This window comes from Nicrophorus vespilloides, unplaced genomic scaffold, assembly GCF_001412225.1.
Source record: "Nicrophorus vespilloides isolate i.1.1-1 unplaced genomic scaffold, Nicve_v1.0, whole genome shotgun sequence".
NCBI classification, from domain to species: Eukaryota; Metazoa; Arthropoda; class Insecta; order Coleoptera; family Silphidae; genus Nicrophorus; species Nicrophorus vespilloides.
Genome location: NW_017095848.1, coordinates 21,846 through 46,423, shown reverse-complemented (window position 1 = coordinate 46,423; position 24,578 = coordinate 21,846). Strand labels below are relative to the sequence as shown.

Genomic DNA, 24,578 nt, shown 5'->3' with positions numbered 1-24,578 from the left:
ACTGTAAGATAATAACATTTTCTGGTATTATTTTCTTCTTGGAAATGGAAAACGAACAAATAAATTATCTTCAGTTTAAATTTCGGTTACGGGGTGAGTGTTTCGCCACCTTTTGTGACGCCGCCATAAATTACGATTCACGAGGCAAAAATCGGTAAATCTCTTCCGCATCCTGGACGAATACGGACTTTGTAAGATGGAAGGAGTAAAGAATGGGAAGAAGGTTCTGAAAGGAAAACAAGCGAATTTACTACCCGAACCCATGTATTCTTAATAACAGGACACGCTTTTATCCCTCAGGAAACTTCCGCGCAATTAATTTGTATCCTAGGCTCGAAAACCTAGGTTCTTCGGTGGGTGAGGAGAGGAAAGTTCGCGCGCGCAAACAACGCCTGAGATTAATTGATCCGACCGTTTCGGATCCATCAATTTGCCTTTGGTCCTTCTCCTGCAGCTGCGAAAGAGTCGAATAAATCGAAAGGACTCGAATAAAATATATCTATATAAAGAAGACAGGAGATATGATTATAAACGATCTGACGAAAGGGTCGACCCAGTTGTAGGTGATTACATTTGAATAATAATAATTGCGCGAGTTTACGCAACATTACACTTATATATTTAAGTAAAGAAGAAAAGGGATAAGCGTAAACTGCCGTGAACGAATGAGAGAAAAAATATATATAAAAGGAGCGACTTCTTTATTTCTATTTTTTTTTAAATTCGGATTCGGTAAAGCATTGAATTCGAAGGGGCGCCTTGTTTATCTGCGTTAACCCTTTTCGTTTTCGTTTATTTAACTTTATTCCGTCCACTAATGGGCTTAGAACTGAGACCCTTTCAAAGTGGACTAATTAAACACTCGAGGGTTGAGGATTGGGTTTTTGGAACACTGGATGAGCCGATTTGAATTTTCCGATGGATCGGATTTGATCCAAGTGAAAGAGGATCTTCGTGATCTCAAAAGAGGTCCATTGTAATCATCTTTTCGTCCTTGATTTGCAATTCACATGGATTTAATGTTGTATTCAATTAACTACACAGTATTATAATTTTCAAATCTCAAGTTTTGGGTTCTTTTGTTTGAATAGTGTAAAGTTTTATGAAGCTTTTAGTATTCATTTCAATTTATGATAGTTAGTAAATCTTTTATATGAGAATATCATAAATGAAAACTATTATTCCGAAATCTTATATTGTAATAAAGACTAATCTTTTTCTACCTTATTTTCATAATGGTTTTGCTTTATTTTATAGATAAAATCTGGATTGTGTCATAAAAATCCCATAGGATTTGCTCAAAATTCTAATCATAGCAATTTTGTAATAAAGGACATTTTTTTTGTAGCTCAATCCCATAATGATTTTGAATTGTAAATTATTTTGCTTTATTAGTTCAAATTTGAAAATTCTAAAATATTAGTTGAAAATTCTAAAAGAACAGTCTTCTATTTTCTAATAAAAGTTGATATCTAATTACGTAATAGATTTGTGTCTTTGAAAAGTGGATTATTTCACTTTATTATATAGTTGAAATCTGAAGGTCATTTAGGATTAGCTGAAACTTCTAATCATTGCAGTTTTCTATTTTTTATTAAAGGCTGTTCTTTCTGTAGTTCAAATACATAATGGATTTGAGTCTTTGAAAATTGGATTATTTCACAGTTCTAATCATTGCAATCTTTTATTTTCTAATAATATCTGTTCTTTCTGTAGTTCAATTACATAATGGATATCAGTCTTTGAAAAGTGGATTATTTCACAGTTCTAATCATTGCAATCTTGTATATTCTAATAATATCTGTTATTTATGTAGTTCAATTACATAATGGATTTAAGTCTTTGAAAAGTGGATTATTTCACTTTATTATATAGTTGAAATCTGAAGGTCATTTAGGATTAGCTGAAACTTCTAATCATAGCAGTCTTCTATTTTCTATTACAGGCTGTTCTTTCTGTAGTTCAATTACATAATGGATTTGAGTCTTTGAAAAATGGATTATTTCACAGTTCTAATTATTGCAATCTTGTATTTTCTAATAATATCTATTCTTTATGTAGTTCAATTACATAATGGATTTGAGTCTTTGAAAAGTGGATTATTTCACTTTATTATATAGTTGAAATCTGAAGGTTATTTAGGATTAGCTGAAACTTCTAATCATTGCAGTTTTCTATTTTCTATTAAAGGCTGTTCTTTCTGTAGCTCAATTACATAATGGATTTAAAAGTAGATTATTTCACTTTCAGTAGTTTATTGAATTGTAACTTGAAGGTCATATGGGATTAGCTAAAAGTTTTTCTATTAAAGTCTGTTCTATTTGTAGCTTAATATATTAATGTATTTGAGTCTTTTGGAATGTGGATTATTTCAGGATTATCGAATGGTTCCTGAAAATGGGTTAAACGTAGGCTGTGCTAGATAGATTCCGGCCACCATTTATCAGACATTTACAATGGGGAACTTTCTCACACATGCCCGTACACCTATTGATCAAGCCACGCTAAAACCCCATTGTTTGTGGGTGCCAAAATATTAAATACACGTGGATTTATCGTCGGCAGAATTTATCACGCGCCAGATTGTGCATCAGAAGGAGAAGGATATATATGTATATATGATATATAACTGGAAAGAGAAGGAAAAGTAGAATCTGGAGAGAAAAAGGATAAAACCGAAGGAGAAGAAAGAGTTGGCCCAAGGGAGAAACACTTTAAGGCACGACTTTAAACCCATTGTTCTTTCCCTTTTTCCGTGCCCTCCCGTATTGCCAATAACTCATTGCCATATATCAACAAAAACGAGTGTAGTCATAGTTTTAATGCGCTCTACCGAACAGCCCTTTCCCGAACAAACATAATTTCCAAGCGTGTCAATTTTTATGACCCGAAAAACTCATATGTACACACACATATATTTGATGTTCCAAGTGGGAACTAACAAGGATTTATGCAATGTTCAAAGAGAAAACGCCAGCCATCTCTCTGTTAGGCATTCAGATCGCGACCACAGCGGACCCTTCTCAAAATCTTTAATTAATCCGCTTAGAAAGAATTCCATGCCGAAAGGTAAAGCATTAAATATTCAAATCGTAAATTAGGATCCCGTTACCTAACCAATTGCATACATTATAAGCTCAAAACTGTTCGACCAAACTTGCTCCAAACTCTTCATCATAAAAAGAACAGCTCTAAATTAGTTTACCCCAATTTTCAAATTGATCGTGTAAAATCCGCTTTATCAATAAATTCATCTATTTTATTACTACAAACATACCTCACATAGTGCGGTTTCAATCAATTCTCAAAAATTAGTACACAAAATTATTATTTTAAGTCTCTTTTAGTCAGGTTTCAAATAAATTTAATTGTGTTTCAACTGTATATTTTTTTTTGTTAAATATATTTATTGTAATAATAGTGCGATCAGAGAGACACATTGTTTAATGTTAGTTCGCCGTTGGGAAATGCAAATTAAAGTACATAATACTCCAAGACTTTGGAGCACTTACTCAGTCGTAATGCAGTATTGCGATTTACATACGAGGGATTACGAAACATTTCCATCATCTCCTCATGCTCGCTGAAATAATCATTTACAGAGCAAAGTTTCGCATTAACAAAACGTCTGCATTTACGTTCTACATTTAAAATCGCGCTGAAGAAATAGATTTTATTATCTAATATAATACGTTTTACAGAAATAACGTTCACATTCATTGTAATATTATGTCAGAATCCTCATAAAATTGGATGATAGAATTGTTAATAAATGTGAAAAAGTGAAATTTATTAATGAAAAGGAATAGAAAATATGATTGATAGAAAATACACGATACATTCTATGATTTTATTATTTTTATTTAAACAATTTCTATGGATATTAAATCTGTAATAAATATCTTTAATTAGGTGCAAAAAAAATGAAATTTGATGAAGGTATATAGGCATATTTAAAACAATCTGACAGCAATGTCTCACTGTTTGAAACCGCACTAATTGAGGACTTTAGAAACTGCATAAATATGTAAACAAAGAATTTTAGTATTTTTGTAGAATTTATTTGTATTTTTCTCAAGATTTGAGATATTTCACTTTATTACATAGTTGAAATCTGAAGGTCATTTAGGATTAGCTGAAACTTCTAATCATAGCAGTCTTCTATTTTCTATTAAAGGTTGTTCTTTCTGTAGCTCAATTACATAATGGATCTAAAAGTAGATTATTTCACTTTCAGTAGATTATTTAATTGTAACTTGAAAGTCATGTGGGATTAGCTGAAAGTTTTTCTATTAAAGTCTGTTCTTTTTGTAGCTTAATATAAAATCCGCATAGAATTGTTAATAAATGTGAAAAAGTGAAATTTATTAATGAAAAGGAACAGAAAATGTGATTGATAGAAAATACACGATATATTCCATGATTTTATTCTTATTATTTAAACAATTTCTATGGATATTAAATACCTTTAATTAGGTGCAAAAAAATGAAATTTGATGAAGGTATATACGCATATTCAAAACAATCTGAAACTTAGTACAGCAATGTCTCACTGTTTGAAACTGCACTAATTGAGGACTTTAGGAACTGCGTAAATATGTAAACAAAGAATTTTAGTATTTTTGTAGAATTAATTTGTATTTTGTTCAAGATTTGAGATATTCAAAAATAAGTAAAAAAAACAACTACTTTCCATAATTTGCATATAAAACTATTAGAATTGGTAATAATATCTGAAATTACAAAATGTGTAAATGTCAATGTGACACAATTTTGACAATAGAGCTGGGATGTAATCTTTGGCATGTAGTATGACATGACTGAACATGTGAAAAGGGAATGAAACAAAAGAATCCAGTTGATGAGAATGGAGGGTAGAGAAAAAAATGTAACGGATAGGGAAGAATAATAAAGGAAGAAGCAAATGTGATGAGGTGTGATGATGTGATAAGATTTATTTTCGGGCCGCGTTCCTCTGTATTGTCTCACGCCATCGGATATTAGATTAGAGACGAAAGACGTTTCTCCCATTTTCTGTTCGTCTCCTCACACCAGAATGCAGTAGCACCAGCACCAGATAACTTCCATCTCGTCCACGAGACATCCGCACATTTCCTTGGTCATTTTTCAATTTCCTCGGGGAACGCTGATGGATGGCAATTTACAATGATTTTTCTTGTGCGCGCGTGAACCCCACCCCCACATCTCCCGTGCTTGTGCCTACACACATGCACGGGGACGTTGGGGGTATTATTCTCCGTATTTTTCTCTTCATTCTTGCTTTTCTTTTTGTTCTTGCAGGTGTCCTGGATGCGCAAGAGGGACCTGCACATCCTCACGTCCGGCATCCACACGTACACAGGAGATGGAAGGTTCAGCGTCAGACATCCCGAACATAGCGATGACTACGATCTGCGTATTGAGTATGTCCAGAAAAGGGACGCCGGCGTCTACGAATGCCAAGTGAATACGGAGCCCAAGATCAACATGGCCATTATGCTCAATGTCGAAGGTACATAGATACAAGCACATGCATACATCTATACGTGTACGTATATTGTAGGACCGTGCACACACTACATCCATTCGCAAACATAATACGAACGTACACACAATGGCTTTGTACGAGAGAGAGCTCGGACCGAGACCGTTTGTCATCCGAAGGCCGAAAGTTCGTTACCAAAGCCAGAGTCGACACCGCCGCCGCCGCCCGTCCTTCCCCAATACTTTTTCCATTCGCATTCACTCGTTGTTTGGTGACCGACTGCAACGACAACAACAACAGTACCAACAACACCCCACACAAAAAAAATAACCTGTGTGTATTGCAGCACAAAGGCACCGTCGCGGTTAATGAAAACAAAACACATCCGGGCAGCCCGGACCTTCCAAATCTCACTTTTAATCGATAATATTTAAAGCATTTGAGCTTTCAAAAACCACAGTTATTGATAGATTATTCCGGAACAAATTCCAATTGCATTAACTATATAGTGAGTTAAAGTGGGTAAAAAACTGTCCCACTTTTGCTTGTCCCACCTCAAAAAGTTGTAGTTATAAAATTCAATATTTTGGCTTTGGCTTTGTTATGACTAATGGCTAATGAGTAAATAAGTGAAAACAAAATATTTTATTTTCTTTTAAATCGTATGCTTCGAACTGTTAAGGTGACCTAAATAATAATTAAATATAAATCATAAACGTGACAATAAATTGTTAATGAAGCTCTTCAAATATTAGTTTTAAAACCAGGGTGTTCTATAGAAAAATAAGAATTATAAAGTTGACTATAATTCTGCACAAATATAATAAATAAAAGATGACAATATATTTGTTAAATATTTCACAAACATATTAATAAATTTGATATAAATTATGATGTAAAACACTAGTATGTTTATACTATCAACTTGAAATCGATTGCGTAACGTTCTGCAGTTTCATGTTTGTAATAAAATATTACGCAAGATAACGTGGTAACTTATTATTAATTAATGCCTGCGTGCGTTGAATACAAAATCTGGAATGAAGATAGAATAAACTAAAATGTTTTGAATACATTAATGATATGTAAGATCTCATTGATAGTGCATGCATGCAAATAAAGATTACATTTCTTCTTTATTTTTTTTTATGTAATTTAATTAATTAATTAAAAAAGGAACTAAAATCGAGCTGTGGTGTTTCGTAGCGTACATGCGATTTCGCTAATTCGAGTAAAGCATAATACTGTATTTTCGTAATTATCCGGACTTAATTTTCCCTGCAAAATTCCACTCCATTTTCCAGCGAATAGGCGATTCGAGGAAAATGGTATTCCTTTACAGATGCTACCCAAGAGTTAACTATCTTAAAAAAAATAAACTATGAAATGTAAATGTAATTTTACTTTAATTGTATTTAGAAAAAAATATGAAACATTTTCAGTTAGTTTCATATATTTGGTAGCGATTCTAAGGAATTGGTTAATATTTTCAAATAGATTTACGTTATTAAGAAAATTAGTTTTCTATCACGATTAAATTTATGAAAAGATTGCTGAAAAACGTTCATGGATAAACATATATATATTACATATAATTTGTTATGAAAGATAATAATAATAATAATCAAGTTTATTGACCAAAAGAACAGATACAAAGAAAATAAAATAAAACAAATTTACAATGAGTACATTTGTCCAAAGGGAACCGAATCAGTTTTTCCAAGTAAAAAACAAAAGATCAAGGAAGAACTCCTTCGGTCCCGAAAAAAATAAAATAAATATAAAGTACAACTATACAGATATAAAGATGACGTTCAATTTTATATTATCTTAAGGATATTTGTTATAAATTTGTTAGTACTGTTCTTATTTGATAGATGGCTGTCAAGGAATATGTCGAAGGCTTGACTCGCCATCTATTGATTCGTTCCTGAAACTATATATAACAATTGAAGGATAATAAATAATGGGAGCACCCTGTATATTTTACGTTGTAGGCAAAAAGCCAGTTGAGTAATGTCCGTCGTTGGGATGGATTTCGGCCGGTTCCATAAATCATACAGATTTGAGGAAATATAAGAGCGATTTGGTCGGTGCCGACTTGGAGCTCATTAAATGCATTTTATTTTCCTCGAGAATCGGGATCGACCTTTCCCAACCAACCAAAATCTAACCCAACCCACTTTCCTACATTTCTCCGGTTACTAAAAATTATGAAATATGAGAAGCCAGTAAATGGATTCTTGCGTCGGTCGCTTCCGGTCTTACATTTTCCCCCGCAAGAAACCCGGAAATGAGGCCGGGCCGTGTTGACGTGCCGCCGCTCCGTCCTGACGGCAATCCGTTGGATGATGATGACGACGAGCAGAGTAGAAAACTCATAACCAAACGGAATAATAATAAAAAAAATAATATATATAATACAACGTACGCGAAAACACCATTATCCTTCCCAATGTTTAAACTGTAATTAAAATTCCATCCTGAAGAATCCTACGAACTGCTTTGTATCTCTGCAATTTAATTTTTATTTATTTCTTTCTCTCTCTCTCAATGTTTATATCATTCCTTCTGTAAATCTGTTGTTTTCCACTCAATTCTTGGCATGGAAAACGTTGAAGGGGTTGCGAATCGATGACTCGCAAATTAGTCTTGTTTATTTTTAACTTGCAAAGAACAAAACTGTAAGAGAACTTCCATTTCAATTCCCCGGAAGCGTTTTCCAATGTTGTTGTTGTTGCTGTTGTTCATTCATTCAGTCTTTCTTCATTCTATTTTATTTCTTTCTCTCTCTTTTCTCTTGTTTTCCTTTGTTCCAGACGTGTCCTCCCTAGCAGCCACACGATCCGGCCCTCGTTCCGAAGGTACCTTTCATCCCTTCTTCTTCTTCTCACCGTCAGCTTCTTCTTTTTCATCGATAGTTGAACGCTACACGCCCTTTGATTTTAATTTTGCTCTCGCTCATCCCCATCGTCATTCTGCACCGCATACTCACCTCGCCACGTACCGTAGATTTGCATACAATCACTTCCACTTCACTTCAACCCCCTTTAGTTTTTTTTTATTTATTTCTTAATGCATTTTAGTCGCTACATATTTAAGGGGCGATAAATATATAAATGGGACATTTCATACTACTAATTGTTTAAAAATACTTCTGTAGGGTAAATAATTGTAATTAAATAGGTTTCTGGAGGGAATGTTTGGAATTGAGTATAACTGTATTATTGTACTGAAAAGTGGTTATCTCGTGTTTATTTTAATATCCCATTAATGATATTAGCCAAAGAATACGTAGGAGCAATCAAGGTGGGAGTTAGCGTTTGGTGTAAGGGGGGTGGGTTTATTGATCGCTTGGGGGGAATTAGTGCAGAGGAGGCGGCGGTGGCTACGTAGAAAGCACAGCGTCGCGGGGGGTGGCAATGTTAATGGGGGACGGCGGCGGCGTCGGTTTTCGGTGTTTGAATGATTGCTGGGGGGATTATCGTAAACCGTTAGTTACGAGGTGATAAACGTTGTTTGCAGATGCTCAGGCGACGATCTCAGGACCTGCAGAGGTTTTCGTGAAGAAGGGAAGCACGATCTCGTTGACGTGCTCCGTGAATGTCCATTCGACGCCGCCGTCGAGCGTTTTATGGTACCACGGGTTGGCCGTCGTCGACTTCGACTCGCCCAGGGGTGGCATCAGCCTCGAAACGGAGAAGACGGAAGCCGGAACGACCAGCAAGCTTCTGGTTACGAAAGCCCTGCTCTCGGATTCCGGAAATTACACCTGCATGCCGTCCAACGCTAGTCCCGCTTCGGCCACGGTCCACGTACTCAATGGTGAGTTGTATCCTTATAATCCACCTGTCTATTCCTGTCTATCCTCAATCCCTTTCATAGATTCCTTTAATTAAAACACTTTAGTCCACCTTTCAAAGCTATTACTATTATGTAATATACTATTATGTAATCAGTAGTTAATTCCCAACCAAAATATAAATTTGATACAAAAGTACAATTAAACCTTATTTTACTTTTCATCAAAATTTATAAACAAAATAATAACTTTTTTTTTTCTTCCAATATTACTCTGAACTAAACATTAGTACACCTATCCCTCATTTTATATGGTAGATAGGTTCCTGATATACACGTATAAGTACATTACATCATCTTGTTTTCAAATTCCAAGAAAAGTTTAAAACTTTTTTTGTAATTACGTAATCATTGATTTATCAGAAGTTGTGACAAAACTATCAATTTCTTAATCATTTCTATTAGAATTAGTTTTCACGATTACTATGACTATTTGTAAAGATTTTCATAATTTTTGTTTTTCACATATTGAAGTTTATATGATCACCTAATTATTGACAAGTGACAACTTTTTACTAATTATAAAATTACTAAAATGGTCCACGTACTCAATGGCGAGTTGCATCCTTATAATCCACCTGTCTATTCCTCAATCCTCAATCCCTTTCATAGATTCCTTTAATTAAAACACTTTAGTCTACCTTTCAAAGCTCAAACACCATTCAAACCTCTTTCAACGTTATTTAACACCGTTTAATACTATTATGTAATCAGTATTTAATTCCCAACCAAAACATAAATTTGATACAAAAGTACAATCAAACCTTATTTTACTTTTCATCAAAATTTATAAACAAAATAATAACTATTTCTTTCTTCTAATATTACTCTGAACTAAACATTAGTACACCTATCCCTCATTTTATATGGTAGATAAGTTCCTGAAATACACGTATACTTATACGTTACATCATCTAGTTTTCAAATTCCAAGAAAAGTTTAAATTTTTTTTTGTAATTACGTAATCATTTATTTATCAGAAGTTGTGACAAAACTATCAATTTCTTAATCATTTCTATTAGAATTAGTTTTCACGATTATTATGACTCTTTGTAAAAAAATTTATAATTATTGTTTTTCACATATTGAAGTTTATATGATCACCTAATTATTGACAAGTGACAACTTTTTACTAATTATGGAATTATTAAAATGGTCCACGTACTCAATGGTGAGTTGCATCCTTATAATCCACCTGTCTATTCCTCTATCCTCAATCCCTTTCATAGATTCCTTTAATTAAAACACTTTAGTCTACCTTTCAAAGCTCAAACAGTATTCAAACCTCTTTCAACGTTATTTAACACCGTTTAATACTATTATGTAATCAGTATTTAATTCCCAACCAAAACATAAATTTGATACAAAACTACAAACAAACCTTATTTTAGTTTTCATCAAAATTTATAAACAAAATAATAACTATTTTTTTATCTTTTAATATTACTCTGAACTAAACATTAGTACTCCTATCCCTCATTTTATATGGTAGATAGGTTCCAAAAATACTCGTATAAGTACATAACATCATCTAGTTTTCAATTTACAAGAAAAGTTTAAAACTTTTTTCGTAATTACGTAATCATTGATTTATCAGAAGTTGTGACAAAACTATCAATTTCTTAATCATTTCTACTAGAATTAGTTTTCACGATTATTATGACTATTTGTAAAAAAATTATAATTTTTGTTTTTCACATATTGAAGTTTATATGATCAAATAATTATTGACAAGTGACAACTTTTTACTAATTATCGAATTACTAGAATGGTCCACGTACTCAATGGTGAGTTGCATCCTTATAATCCACCTGTCTATTCCTATATCCTCAATCCCTTTCATAGATTCCTTTAATTAAAACACTTTAGTCTACCTTTCAAAGCTCAAACACTATTCAAACCTCTTTCAACGTTATTTAACACCATTTAATACTATTATGTAATCAGCATTCAATTCCCAACCAAAACATAAATTTGATACAAAAGTACAATCAAACCTTATTTTACTTTTCATCAAAATTTATAAACAAAATAATAACTTTTTTTTTTCTTCTAATATTACTCTGAACAAAACATTAGTACACCTATCCCTCATTTTATATGGTAGATAGGATCCTGAAATATACATATAAGTACATTACATCATCTAGTTTTCAATTTACAAGAAAAGTTTAAAACTTTTTTTTGTAATTACGTAATCATTAATTTATCAGAACTTGTGACAAAACTATCAATTTCTTAATCATTTCTATTAGAATTTGTTTTCACGATTACTATGACTATTTGTAAAGATTTTCATAATTTTTGTTTTTCACATATTGAAGTTTATATGATCACCTAATTATTGACAAGTGCCAACTTTTTACTAATTATCGAATTACTAAAATGGTCCACGTACTCAATGGTGAGTTGCATCCATATAATCCCCCTGTCTATTCCTCTATCCTCAATCCCTTCCATAGATTCCTTTAATTAAAACACTTTAGTCTACCTTTCAAAGCTCAAACACTATTCAAACCTCTTTCAACGTTATTTAACACCGTTTAATACTATTATGTAATCAATATTTAATTCCCAACCAAAACATAAATTTGATACAAAAGTACAATCAAACCTTATTTTAGTTTTCATCAAAATTTATAAACAAAATAATAACTTTTTTTTTCTTCTAATATTACTCTGATTTAAACATTAGTACACCTATCCCTCATTTTATATGGTAGATAGGTTCCTGAAATATACGTATAAGTACATTACATCATCTAGTTTTCAAATTCCAAGAAAAGTTTAAAACTTTTTTTTGTAATTACGTAATCATTGATTTATCAGAAATTGTGACAAAACTATCAATTTCTTCATCATTTCTATTAGAATTAGTTTTCACGATTATTATGACTCTTTGTAAAGATTTTCATAATTTTTGTTTTTCACATATTGAAGTTTATATGATTACCTAACTATTGACAAGTGACAACTTTCTATTTATTATTGAATTACTAAAAAAGTCATTCTTCTTTCAACTAAAATAAATTTTAACAATTTTTCTATTATTTTTACAGATTTTTAACAAAGTTACAAATCTTTTTTTTCATTATCGATGGAATTATTATTCTTGTATATTTTCACAATCTTTGTAATATTTAGTTGTTGTTTCTAAATCCCAAAGCTTTATTAAGACTTCTTATTTGAAAATTACTGCTAAAGTTTTTTTTTGATTGAAGGATTAATATGTAGCATTAAACTGTGGTTTCGAAAAGTAGGAGCTTCTGCGGTATCATTGATATAACACGTAGAATCTAAGATTATATACGTGCATAAAGTCTAAATCAATTTGAATCAACTGGAATAATTTTTAACAATGTTTCTATTATTTTTACAGATTTTTAACAAAGTTACAAATCCATTTTTTTAATTATCGAGGGAATCTTTGTAATATTATGTTGTTTATTCTAAATCCCAAAGTTTTATTAAGACTTCTTATTTGAAAGTTACTGCTAAAGTTTTTTTTGATTCAAGGATTAATATGTAGCATTAAACTGTGGTTTCGAAAAGCAAAGGCTAGATGAAGTAACACTGCTGTGGTATCATTGATATACCACGTAGAATCTAAGATTATATACGTGTATAAAGTCGAAATCAATTTGAATTTTATGCCGCCAGCAGCTGAGCTCCCTGGGGGCCTCCAGCTCCAAAGCAGTAGTCCCGGAGACATAGACTCGTTGTAAAACAATTTAGTGAGATTGGAGTCGAAAGTAGCCAACTTTACGATATCCATGTATTCTCGTTCAAGAAATATATATATATTTTATTTTCGTTACATCATCCCATCTCCACCTTCCACCATTTCGCCCCCTTCCTTTTTTCCAATTTAGACGACGAAAGCAACACGAAAAAAAACGGGTTTTCGACCATATAAATTATTCAATCGTGGGCTTTTAGCAACATCAAAAAAAAAAGGGAGAATTAAACATCATTGCCGAAGGTGTCCGACAACGGGCTTGGAGTTTCATTTGATGCAATCAGAATAACGAGCGGTCATAAAATATGTTGCTGCAGAGCACCTGCTTTTCACCACGCGAAGCTCAGCTTTTTCCATGGAACGGAATGGAAAAGCACCGACGTTATAAAACACATCCTTAATCTCTTCGTCCTTTTACAGGTTTTTACGTTTCTTTCTATATAACGCTTTTTTTTCTCTCTTCTTTCCTTATTCAACCTCTCAGTCTACGCTCTTTTTAGGCGTTAGCTGTTATTCTGTTATATTTTTTTGTTGTTGTTGGATAATATTAATCCGCTTTCTACGATCCCAACTCACCTCAACTCTCTCCCCACGCCACGGTTACGTAATATTTAAATCGATAAACCGAATATTGCGAACGCACGGCCGTCACGTACATCGATATTTCACGGGGTCAGATTAAAGATTACGTGCGAAGTTTATTTTGTTACTGCTGCATCCGATTTTTTGTTTTGTTTGTCGTTTTTCGGATTAGGGGATGGAAGGTATTTCTTGTTGGGCGGTGTCTGTTCTCGGGGCGACAGACGATAATAATTTTAAGGGATTAATTTACTCCCCGCGCCCACGGTTTCTGGGGTTTCACTATCTCCGGAATTTCTGGGCTGGGTTTTCGGGGAGGCCCTTATTTGTCATAGGCATACCACCAACGGCGACACATTCCCAAAATACAGATGTTAGAAATGCCCTTCCGTTTCAATCCCTATATACACATACACACGAACTATCCATTCACCTACTCCCATTAATTACTACCTACGGTTGCGTAATCTAGTCATTAGCTTTTTGTCCTTGCTCCACGATTCACAGCATCCCAATCTTCCCCCTTGATGATCAATCACTTGCACAGTTTTTGGTATAATAATTAACGTTTTTAATGACTGTTACTAAAACAAATTATTTGTCAGGATATACACCAAAATAAAGATGACACTGCAAGGGTTGACATATTGTAAAAGCGTCATTTGTCAAACAACTGTCACAGCATTCATTCATCTTCCAAGTATTTATATCATTGTTAACTAGATTTCAAGAATTTAATGATATGATATAAATTAAGAAATAATAACAACAAGTTTCAAATTTTGTTTTCGTCTCTGTTTTAATGAAAAATTAATATATATATAATGAAACTACAAAGTATTGAAAATTAATAAACTTTGAAATTACGTAAAGTTTACTCCATTTAAAACTTGCAAGGGTTCTGGATTACATTAAAAATCTATTAATTAAAACTTTTAAATAATGTATAGATTTTTTTATAACTTCATATGCAATTATTAGATTTGCAATAAATTTTAATGAATATCTATAAAAATGTCATTATTAATCCCATATATAAATTGGAATCTGAGGTGTGGATTATGTTCATTCGTTGCCAATAAAGTTTTCCAATTTGAAACGAAATAATTGAGTAAGTTGATGCGAACGAAACAGAGGATCGATATTTCATTCGGTTTATTATTATAACTTGATGTGATATTGCAGTCAACAACTAGCCTAGCTACCTCAATTTTTCGTATATATGACATGCTATTTCCAATTCCATGAAAAACAAATAAATATACTCTACTTCGTGTTAGATTTGTTCAAAAGTACATTTTGCATGCATCTGGTTTTATATTTCCAATGCTTTGAGTAATAAATTAAGTTTCTTTTGTCAATAATTAATTATATTTATATGATGATATTCTGGTTGATGTTAATATACTAGAAGACATGAATCTATTTAATTTTATTGATAATATCCTGGTTTATTATAATATGGTATATTTGAACAATTAATTTCAAAGCTTTTAATGATATTTTGGTTGATTGTAATATGAATGAATTCAGGAATTAATTTCATGTTGTTGATGATATTCTGGTTGATTTCATTATGCTAGAATACATGAGTTCATTTCATTTTGTTTATTATAATATGGGATATTTGAATAATTAATTTCAAAGTTTTTAATGATATTTTGGTTGATTCTAATATGAATAAAGTCAACAATTAATTTCAAAGTTTTTAATGATAGTTTGAATGATTGTAATATGAATGTTGTCAGGAATTAATTTCATGTTGATGATATTCTGGTTGATTTTATTATGATGGAAGACATGAGTTCATTTCATTTTATTGATAATATCCTGGTTGATTGTAATATTAATGAAGTCAGGAATTAATTTTATGTTGTTGATGATATTTTGGTGTATTATATTATGCTAGAAGACATGAGTTCATTTAATTTTATAGATAATATCCTAGTTGATTATAATATGGGGTATTTGCACAATTAATTTCAAAGTTTTTAATGATATTTTGGTTGATTATAATATGAATGAAGTCAGGAATTAATTTCATGTTGTTGATATTCTGATTGATTTTATTATGCTAGAAGACAAGAGTTCATTTCATTTTGTTGATTATATTGTGGTTGATTATAATATGGGATATTTCAAAGTTTTTAATGATATTTTGGTTTATTGTAATATGAATAAAGTCAGGAATTAATTTCATGTTGTTGATGATATTCTGATTGATTTTATTATGCTTCATTTTGTTGATAATATCCTGGTTGATTATAATATGGGATATTTGAACAATTCATTTCAAAGTTTTTAATGATATTTTGGTTGATTCTAATATGAATGATGCCAGGAATTAATTTCATGTTGTTGATCATATTGTGACTGATTTTATTTTGCTAGAAGACATAAGTTCATTTTATTTTGTTGAAAATATTCTGGTTGATTATAATATGGGATATTTGGACAATTAATTTCAAAGTTTTTAATGATATTTTGGTTTATTGTAATGTAAATAAAGTCAGGAATTAATTTCAGTATGTTGATATTCTGGATGCTTTTATTATGATAGAAGACATGAGTTCATTTCATTTTGTTGATAATATCCTGGTTGATTATAATATGGGATATTTTAACAATTCATTTCAAAGTTTTTAATGATATTTTGGTTGATTGTAATATGAATGAAGCCAGGAATTAATTTCATGTTGTTGATCATATTGTCACTGATTTTATTTTGCTAGAAGACAAAAGTTCATTTCATTTTGTTGAAAATATTCTGGTTGATATGGAATATTTGGACAATTAATTTCAAAGTTTTTAATGATATTTTGGTTGATTGAAATATGAATGAAGTCAGGAAGTAATTTCATGTCGTTGATGATATTCTGGTTGATTTTATTATGCTAGAAGACATGAATTCATTTCATTTTGTTGATAATATCCTGGTTGATATGTGATATTTTAACAATTCATTTGAATAAAAATATTCATATATTGGTTGATTATAATATGGAAGAAGAGAAGAATTAATTTCCTCTAGTTGATGATATCCTGATTCATTTTATAACAATCAATTAGATGATTATATATTCGTGAGTTGAATATGCAACTACAATAAGTCACGAAATAATGATAATTCCACTAATTGATGAGAGTCCGGTTGATTAATTGATTGATAATTTAACCGATAAACTACAAATGAATCTCCACTACTTAATGTCTATTATCATACCAATTCATAGGTTTATCCAACCAAAAGCCAGTATAAGTCACGTCAATCGAGGAATCCGTTGACACGAACTAAGTCAATATCGGCGATGATTTATAGGTTCGATTGCATAACGCTCCGTTCCGTTTCCGTTTCGGAACATTAATAACAGATGTCATTCATTCATTCATTTATATATTTTTTTTATATAAATAGACGTGAACGGACTCGAATCTAGTCCTGCTTCTGATTTCATCCCGAAGATGGTTTGTTTTGATCCTACCGAAAGCTTCGGATCGATCGTCGCAGAGGTGTCCGATGTTCCACTTCCGCAACGAATCGAGATTGCGTGATTAAATTTCGAGTCGATTTAATTACAACTGTCCAATTTGATTCGCGACTCAGCTTTTACCAGATAAAGAGATAGATATTGTTCCAATTGTTTCCTAATTATACCCAAACAATTTCGGCTCATTTTCCACGTTCCAATTAACTTCTGGTCTTTTAATTTGAAATTCGTTGCACTGCTTTTCTTTTCATATCGATCCATTACACCTCGTTTTATACCATTTGTAATTGCTGGACATCGAAAAGAAGAAAAAAAGAAAAGAAGGAAGAAACGTTGAACTCCGATTATTTCTCGAATTAATTGGATTTCTTATTGCATTATTCAGATTCTCATTAAGTTACGTAATTACATTTTTGCATTCTCTAGTGTTATTGCCTTTCCGTTTTCCTGCAAATCTTCAAGCTACTAATGGAAATGCGTTATTTACGAATTAATTCTCAATTCCCAAATTAAAATTAACCTACAGGTATTGAAATCAACCAAAATACTCTAATAATATTTATTTTACTTCATCTATTATAAAGGTTATCAAATGTTAAATTAACTTTTACATTTTTTATAAACTAAACTGTACTAGGAGTGTCTAGTTGCTTGGTGTTATATGTAAAGCTCAAGTGGTGGTCCAATCAAGGAAACAGGTTCAATTTAGGCATTTATAACTTCTTGATTAGTATTGGATGGAGGTAGTTGTAGAAAACAATGTATTTATTTAATTGTTAACTGCAAGAAGACAATCTCTAATTATCAACTCCATTTAATACAAAAGTTATAAATTTTACGTCTTAGTAGGTGTAGAATGTTAGTGGTCGAATCTAGGAGGCGGTTCAAAATTGGAAACCTTGACCTAAAAAAGCAACATTGTAATTAGTATTGGCGTAGTTTTGATTATGATTGTAGTCGACCGCTAAAAAATGAGCTGCGCAGCTAAATATGGCAGCGCAATAACTCACTGAGCGGAATGAAAGTAGGTTGGAGGCGGCTGCGGCGGTGGCGGCGGACGCCGAGCAGAATATAATGTATTTATTGCTGCTGCCCCCAAAACCCAAACGTAATGGATCGTGACAATTTGTTTCAGGCGAACACCCGGCGGCGATGCAGACCAGCAGAGCAGTCCTGAGCAGGCAAATGGTTGTCCTGGTGACCGTCTCCCTGTTCCTCGTCACCGTAGTCAGATGATCGAATCAATTCTAATCACCCAGCAAGAAGCATCCCCCCAGATACAGAGAGATAAAGATGATCTAAAAACCAAACTACAACAACAACAAAAAACAACAACAACAACAGCAACAAAATAATAATGATCTAGCGTTTATTATAGCAAGGACGAGTACCAATCCAAAAAATAAAAATAAAATGGGTATACAAGTTTTGTTTTAAGTGTGCGGTGTGAGTTTTTCTTCTGTATATATACACAAAAAAAAATATGAATGTAAAAGATCGAAGACTTTGAATGTGCAAACTTGAGAACGATGGAGCGGAGATGATGATGTACATAGTGAAATTATATTTGTCGTGGATGTGTGTACTACGAGGACGAGCACGAGTTTTAGCGAAATAAAATATAAAAATCTATTTAGGAAAATATAAATATATATATATATATACAAAAAAATATAAAGAAAAAAATAATCATTGTGATGTTAAATGAAGTAGGCATAATCTCCATTGTTAGTCGAATTTCTATATATTTCACATCCCCTCATAAACTATTTTTTTTTCGTTTTGAACAAACAAAAACATGTATTTCTTCAATTTCACTACCTCTTTCATTTCTCTAAACTAACTGAAGTTAAAAGAAAAAAAAAACCCTACATGTATTTTCACGAAAACTACCCTTGTTTCTCTCCTCTCTAATTGTAAATACAACTAATCCAAAACTAGCCTTTGATTTTGTAAATTTATAAAGTGAATCAAATTTATCCTAATATTATTATATACATAAAAAAAAACAACATAAATTATCTTAAATGAAGATAATATATATATAAAAAAAAGAAACACTTGTATCTATTCAATATTATTATTACTACAATATCTGTACATACTGACTTAAATAAGGAAATAATAATAGTTCATGTGTGCGTTTTCTTTTTTCTTTTCGTTCCGTTGATGCGATGTGACTTCGTCGTCCCCAGATTAAGTTCATATCTGCGACCTAGATTAACCTATTTGTAGTTAAACCCTTGGTATAAATAGTACATGACAGGCGTGAAGTTTGCCAAAGTTTAGGCAACGACGAGGCGCCTTGATTTCAGCAAGAAACTGCTCATCATCTTTCGTGTCTTTGCTGTCTCCTCACCAACAACAACTTCTTCCAAATTCATTATCAATGCTAATACATTTTCTTGTACCCAATCGGTAAGTATTTATAGGTAAGTCCTAAAAAGTTCATAGTGTACAAATTTAAACAAAAAAATATATAATTATAGGAAATCCAATTATTCTGCAAATACTTTATTTTATTTTTATTCCTTGTAGCTTTTTCTAATTAACTTGTTACATTTATGAAAGCTTCGTCGGAAACTCATTAATTTTAAAATTGAATTCCATGTGCTTTTTAATATTTTTTCTATATTAACTATTCATTTCACAGGATGTAAAAGTTAAGTATATAATTAAAATGTATTTAAAAGTAAACATTTCCTACAATTTTTTTGTTGTTGATTATAATAAGAGACTTCATTTAATATTTCATATGATTACAACAAATTGTTGATTTCTATATTGTTAATTTAGCACTAAATAAAATGAATCTATGAAATCTGTTCTTTCATTGTTCGTAATGGGATTTAATTTGTGTTCATTCAATATTGACGAAAACAATAAAGTATCAATTTTTTTGTGTGTGTGTTTCAGGACAAAAGGATTTATGTAATATCGAAAGGTCCGTGTGACCCAGATAGACCGATTTGTAGTTAAAATAAGCTATAAATAGTACATGAAAGGCCTAGGAAAAGTTTGCCAAACATTTATTGGTGAAATACTGTGGGTATTGGAGCTTTTTCTTTCCTCACCGAAGTCGTCGCTTTCGTGAGGTTTGCGAAGGAGGTCGCATCCCGAGCAAAAAGCTGGGAATCCCCTCGTCATTAATCACATCGGCAGGCCAGGTGGAACGGAATGAGGAGGAAGGTAGGAAGCTCGAGATTTTTATTACATTCCTTCGCCAAGACCGGACAAATTACTTTATGATTGCGCGTTTCGAGTATATATTAAAATAATGTTTATTAGATTAAGATGAAGAAGCGCAAGGACCTCTCGTTCACAAGAACAAATAAAAGAGTCCTTCCATTTCCGCGTCTCCTAATTTGCATTCAGCTTTCTCCCTCAACCCCTGAAGCAACATATGGTAATTTACTTTTGGTCCTGTGGGCGGCGCACAATATTTCAGACTGGGCTCCTCTCGCACGGGGCTTTCGCAAATTTCAATTTCCTTCAGCCGGCTTAGTTTAAATTATACCTGCTGGATTACACCGAAAGCCCGTATGAAACTATTAAATATTTATATTTCGCGGCCACTGCAATACTGAAAGAGAAATTGTAATGAAAGAAAGAAAAAAAGAATAGAATGGATGAGGAAGGGACTTCATATATTCAACGGACAATAAAAATAGGAGAAGAAGGAGAGGCTGTGAACGAAATGAGGAAAATGGAGACGAAATAAGAGGCGAAACTATTCTTTTGGGTGAAGAGGAAATTTATTTTGGGCCATATTAAATCATTCCTCTTCCGGTCTTTGCGGTCCTCCTAGGACGCATTTATCATAGAGCTACCGAGGAGGGATTCCGTCCGTCCGAACGAATGTTTATACTCACCTATCACATTCTCTTCGAGCCTTCAAGGATGGAATCAAAAATCCTTATATTCGCTCTGTTGCTTATTGAACTTCCACGCAGTATCTCTTCCTTCATACTTAAACATAGGATCTATATGTTTATTGTCCTTTTTTTTATTCGGAGGATGAGAAGAGTGAGTTGGATGTGTCTCTCGGAATGAACTTTTATGGAACGTTTTTAGTATTATTGCCTTTTCATTGCGAAGGATTCGGACAAGGACTATCGCGTGTGTCTGGGGCGGTTTGCAACGAGAATTTAATAAAAATCGTCCTCTTCTCTCAAACTGAAACTTCTTTATACAGAATCATTACGTCCTCAGCGCAAACTTCTGCAGATATACAAATTTATACAAATTGTAAAATTTAGCAAAAACGTCTAAAACTAATTCAACTTTTCACGAAGTTCCTATCAATATTTATTCAAATCTTTTCTAAATTGAAAATAATCATGACTATATTTCTTGGTTGATAACAAATGGAATTTTCCTCACATCTTCTAGTATTACTTGACAAACACAAACTCGAATTGTAACTGTACGTCCAGATTTGTAGCTCTTACCATTTTGTAACTTACTGTTTTGGTCAAAAGTGAAAAAATACACAAATTTTCAATGCTTAAAAGAAAATCCAGTGTATTTAGAATAAATTCAAATATATTTTCTGTAATTTGAAATGGATACAAAGTTTATATAGTTATGAACTAATTACTAGATGAAAATAAAAATAGATTTGAAAGTTGTATTAATGGGAGATTTCCATGGTAAGTTTTAAGGAGATTAGGGACATTTGGTATGCATCTCGTAACGAGTTTAATACGGTAATAAATCCAGAAATCGATTAAGTAATGAACGGGATGATCGAAGTTTCCTCGAGTGGTTGGACCATTAATCCTGGGAACTGTGCGAATTGCTTTCATCGCTAGTGAAATTGGAGGGAAGATGTTGTCCGCAGGTGGATTATCCGTGAACCCACAGGTTTGTACTGTGCTGATGCGGTGAGTGGACGAGGATGGACACGGACGGTTTTGAGGGTGGTTTTGGTTTGGTTTGGGTTGGGGAGATGAGGAGAGCGTCGGCTTCGGTCATCCGAAGTGTGAATAGCAGTGAATATTGACCGTTTCGATGTAATTGAGTCGGGGCCGGATCATCGAAACATCGGCCCTAATCTACTCTAATAGATGATAGGGAGAATATCTGCTCGATATTCAGCGGCGCACGGGGCAATAAACCCGATTCGTATCAACATATTGTTCCGTTTATGCGGTCGACAATAAGCGATACAACGGTGCCACCAACAACCCCCGAGTTTTGCGGGCGCATACCATATCCAATCCCACCACCACCCGGGTTTATCACTTTCATTGCTCCAAGCTTTTCCGGCTGAATTACGGCCTCTGCCGAATATGCTAAACACACTATGCGAGGCGAACAAATCCGCCGCCGCCGCCTCAGTTTCCTGCCCAAACGGCTAACCTCATCCACCAGCTCCAACCCTTTTCTCGCACCCGTACATATTCTAATCGAGCAAGATTTCATCCTCAACCTCAACATCCTCTGATCTCTATCGGCACGTCGTTTATAAAAGGAAACACTTCGTTCCCACATCATCACCACATTTTACATCAGACCTCAAACATTTCGCGAATCAAATCTACATACTTAATAACCTCAATATTCAATGACTTCAGCCTTGACCTCAGAAACATCTTACACACATCACTGAAATATCCTTAACATCTTCAATAAAATCAATATTATAATCTACTTACAAACAAACAAAGACATCTTACATAACGAAGTTCTACCCTTCAATAAAATTAATATTAAAGACTACTTCGAAGCCACATCGAAGTTTCAATGAAATGTTAAGATTAATAAACTACTTAGAAATAAAAACTTGTTATTTTTTTATAAAATTATACACAACTTGTTTATTTGTGTAAAAAACACAAGTTAAATATACAATATTCGAATGCATCAACAATATTTGGAAATTGCAAATTTTGCTTAAAAACAATTTCACAACTTTGTTTATATTTAGAAATATATATATATAATAATGAAACTTGTTATTTGCTTTATTTCTACCTTTTACGGATTATCTGTAAATTTAAGTTGAAAACAATATTATTTTGATCATCGAAACTTAAGTCACATATTATCATATTTCTTGATTATTGTACGTGACACAACGGTCCGCGAGTATTCTATTTAAAGACCATCATTTAGGCTTTACAATATGTGAAATATCATATTTGTAGCTTCTCTAATGATTTGACAAATTATAAAACATTTTGTTGGAATTATCGAAAATCAACGCTTCACAAATTATCAATTTTTCTTGATTATCATACACGGTGCAATTATCAATGACAATTTTAATTATCGACCAATATTTAGGCTTTCCAACGTGTTATTTGCTTTATTTCTGCCTTTTACGGATTATCTATAAATTTAAGTTGAAAATAATATTTTTTTAATCCTCGAAAATTAAGTCACATACTTAATAACCTTCTCCCTCAATATTCAATGACTTCAGCCTTGACCTCAGAATAATCTTACACACATCACTGAAATCTCCTTAACATCTTCAATAAAATCAATATTATAATCTACTTACAAACCAACAAAGACATCTTACATAACGAACTTCTACCCTTTAATGAAATCAATATTAAAGACTACTTCGAAGCCACATCGAAGTTTCAATGAAATGTTAAGATTAATAAACTACTTGGAAATAAAAACTTGTTATTTTTTCATAAAATTACACACAACTTGTTTATTTTTTTTACACAAGTTTAATATACAATATACAAATGCATCAACAATATTTGGAAATTGCAAATTTTGCTTATAAACAATTTCACAACTTTGTTTATATTTAGAAATATATATATATAATAATGAAACTTGTTATTCGCTTTATTTCTTTTACGGATTATCTGTAAATTTAAGTTGAAAACAATATTATTTTTATCATCGAAACTTAACTCACAAATTATCATATTTCTTGATTATTGTACGTGACACAGCGGTCCGCGAATATTCTAATTAAAGACCATCATTTAGGCTTTGTAGCTTCTCTAATGATTTGACAAATTATAAAACATTTTGTTGGAATTATCGAAAATCGACGCTTCACAAATTATCAATTTTTCTTGATTATCATACACGGTGCTATTATCAATGACAATTTTAATTAACGACCAATATTTAGGCTTTCCAACGTGTTATTTGCTTTATGTCTGACTTTTACGGATTATCTGTAAATTTAAGTTGAAAATAATATTTTTTTAATCCTCGAAAATTAAGTCACATACTTAATAACCTTCTCCCTCAATATTCAATGACTTCAGCCTTGACCTCAGAATAATCTTACACACATCACTGAAATCTCCTTAACATCTTCAATAAAATCAATATTATAATCTACTTACAAACGAACAAAGACATCTTACATAACAAACTTCTACCCTTCATTTAAATCAATATTAAAGACTACTTCAAAGCCACATCAAAGTTTCAATGAAAT

The 24,578-nt window shown here is 32.3% G+C and overlaps 1 protein-coding gene across 1 annotated transcript in view; it reads left to right on the top strand.

Annotated features, from left to right (window-relative positions):
• LOC108566709 (lachesin) overlaps window positions 1-18,570 on the top strand; it is a 31,891-nt gene extending 13,321 nt beyond the window's left edge. Inside the window, exons 2-4 of the mRNA XM_017926729.1 lie at window positions 5,302-5,512; window positions 9,011-9,310; window positions 18,288-18,570. Coding sequence (XP_017782218.1) covers window positions 5,311-5,512; window positions 9,011-9,310; window positions 18,288-18,388 — 603 coding nt within the window. The 5' untranslated portion in view covers window positions 5,302-5,310 and the 3' untranslated portion in view covers window positions 18,389-18,570. The remainder of the gene's footprint in view (window positions 1-5,301; window positions 5,513-9,010; window positions 9,311-18,287) is intronic.
• The last annotated feature ends 6,008 nt before the right edge of the window (window positions 18,571-24,578 follow it).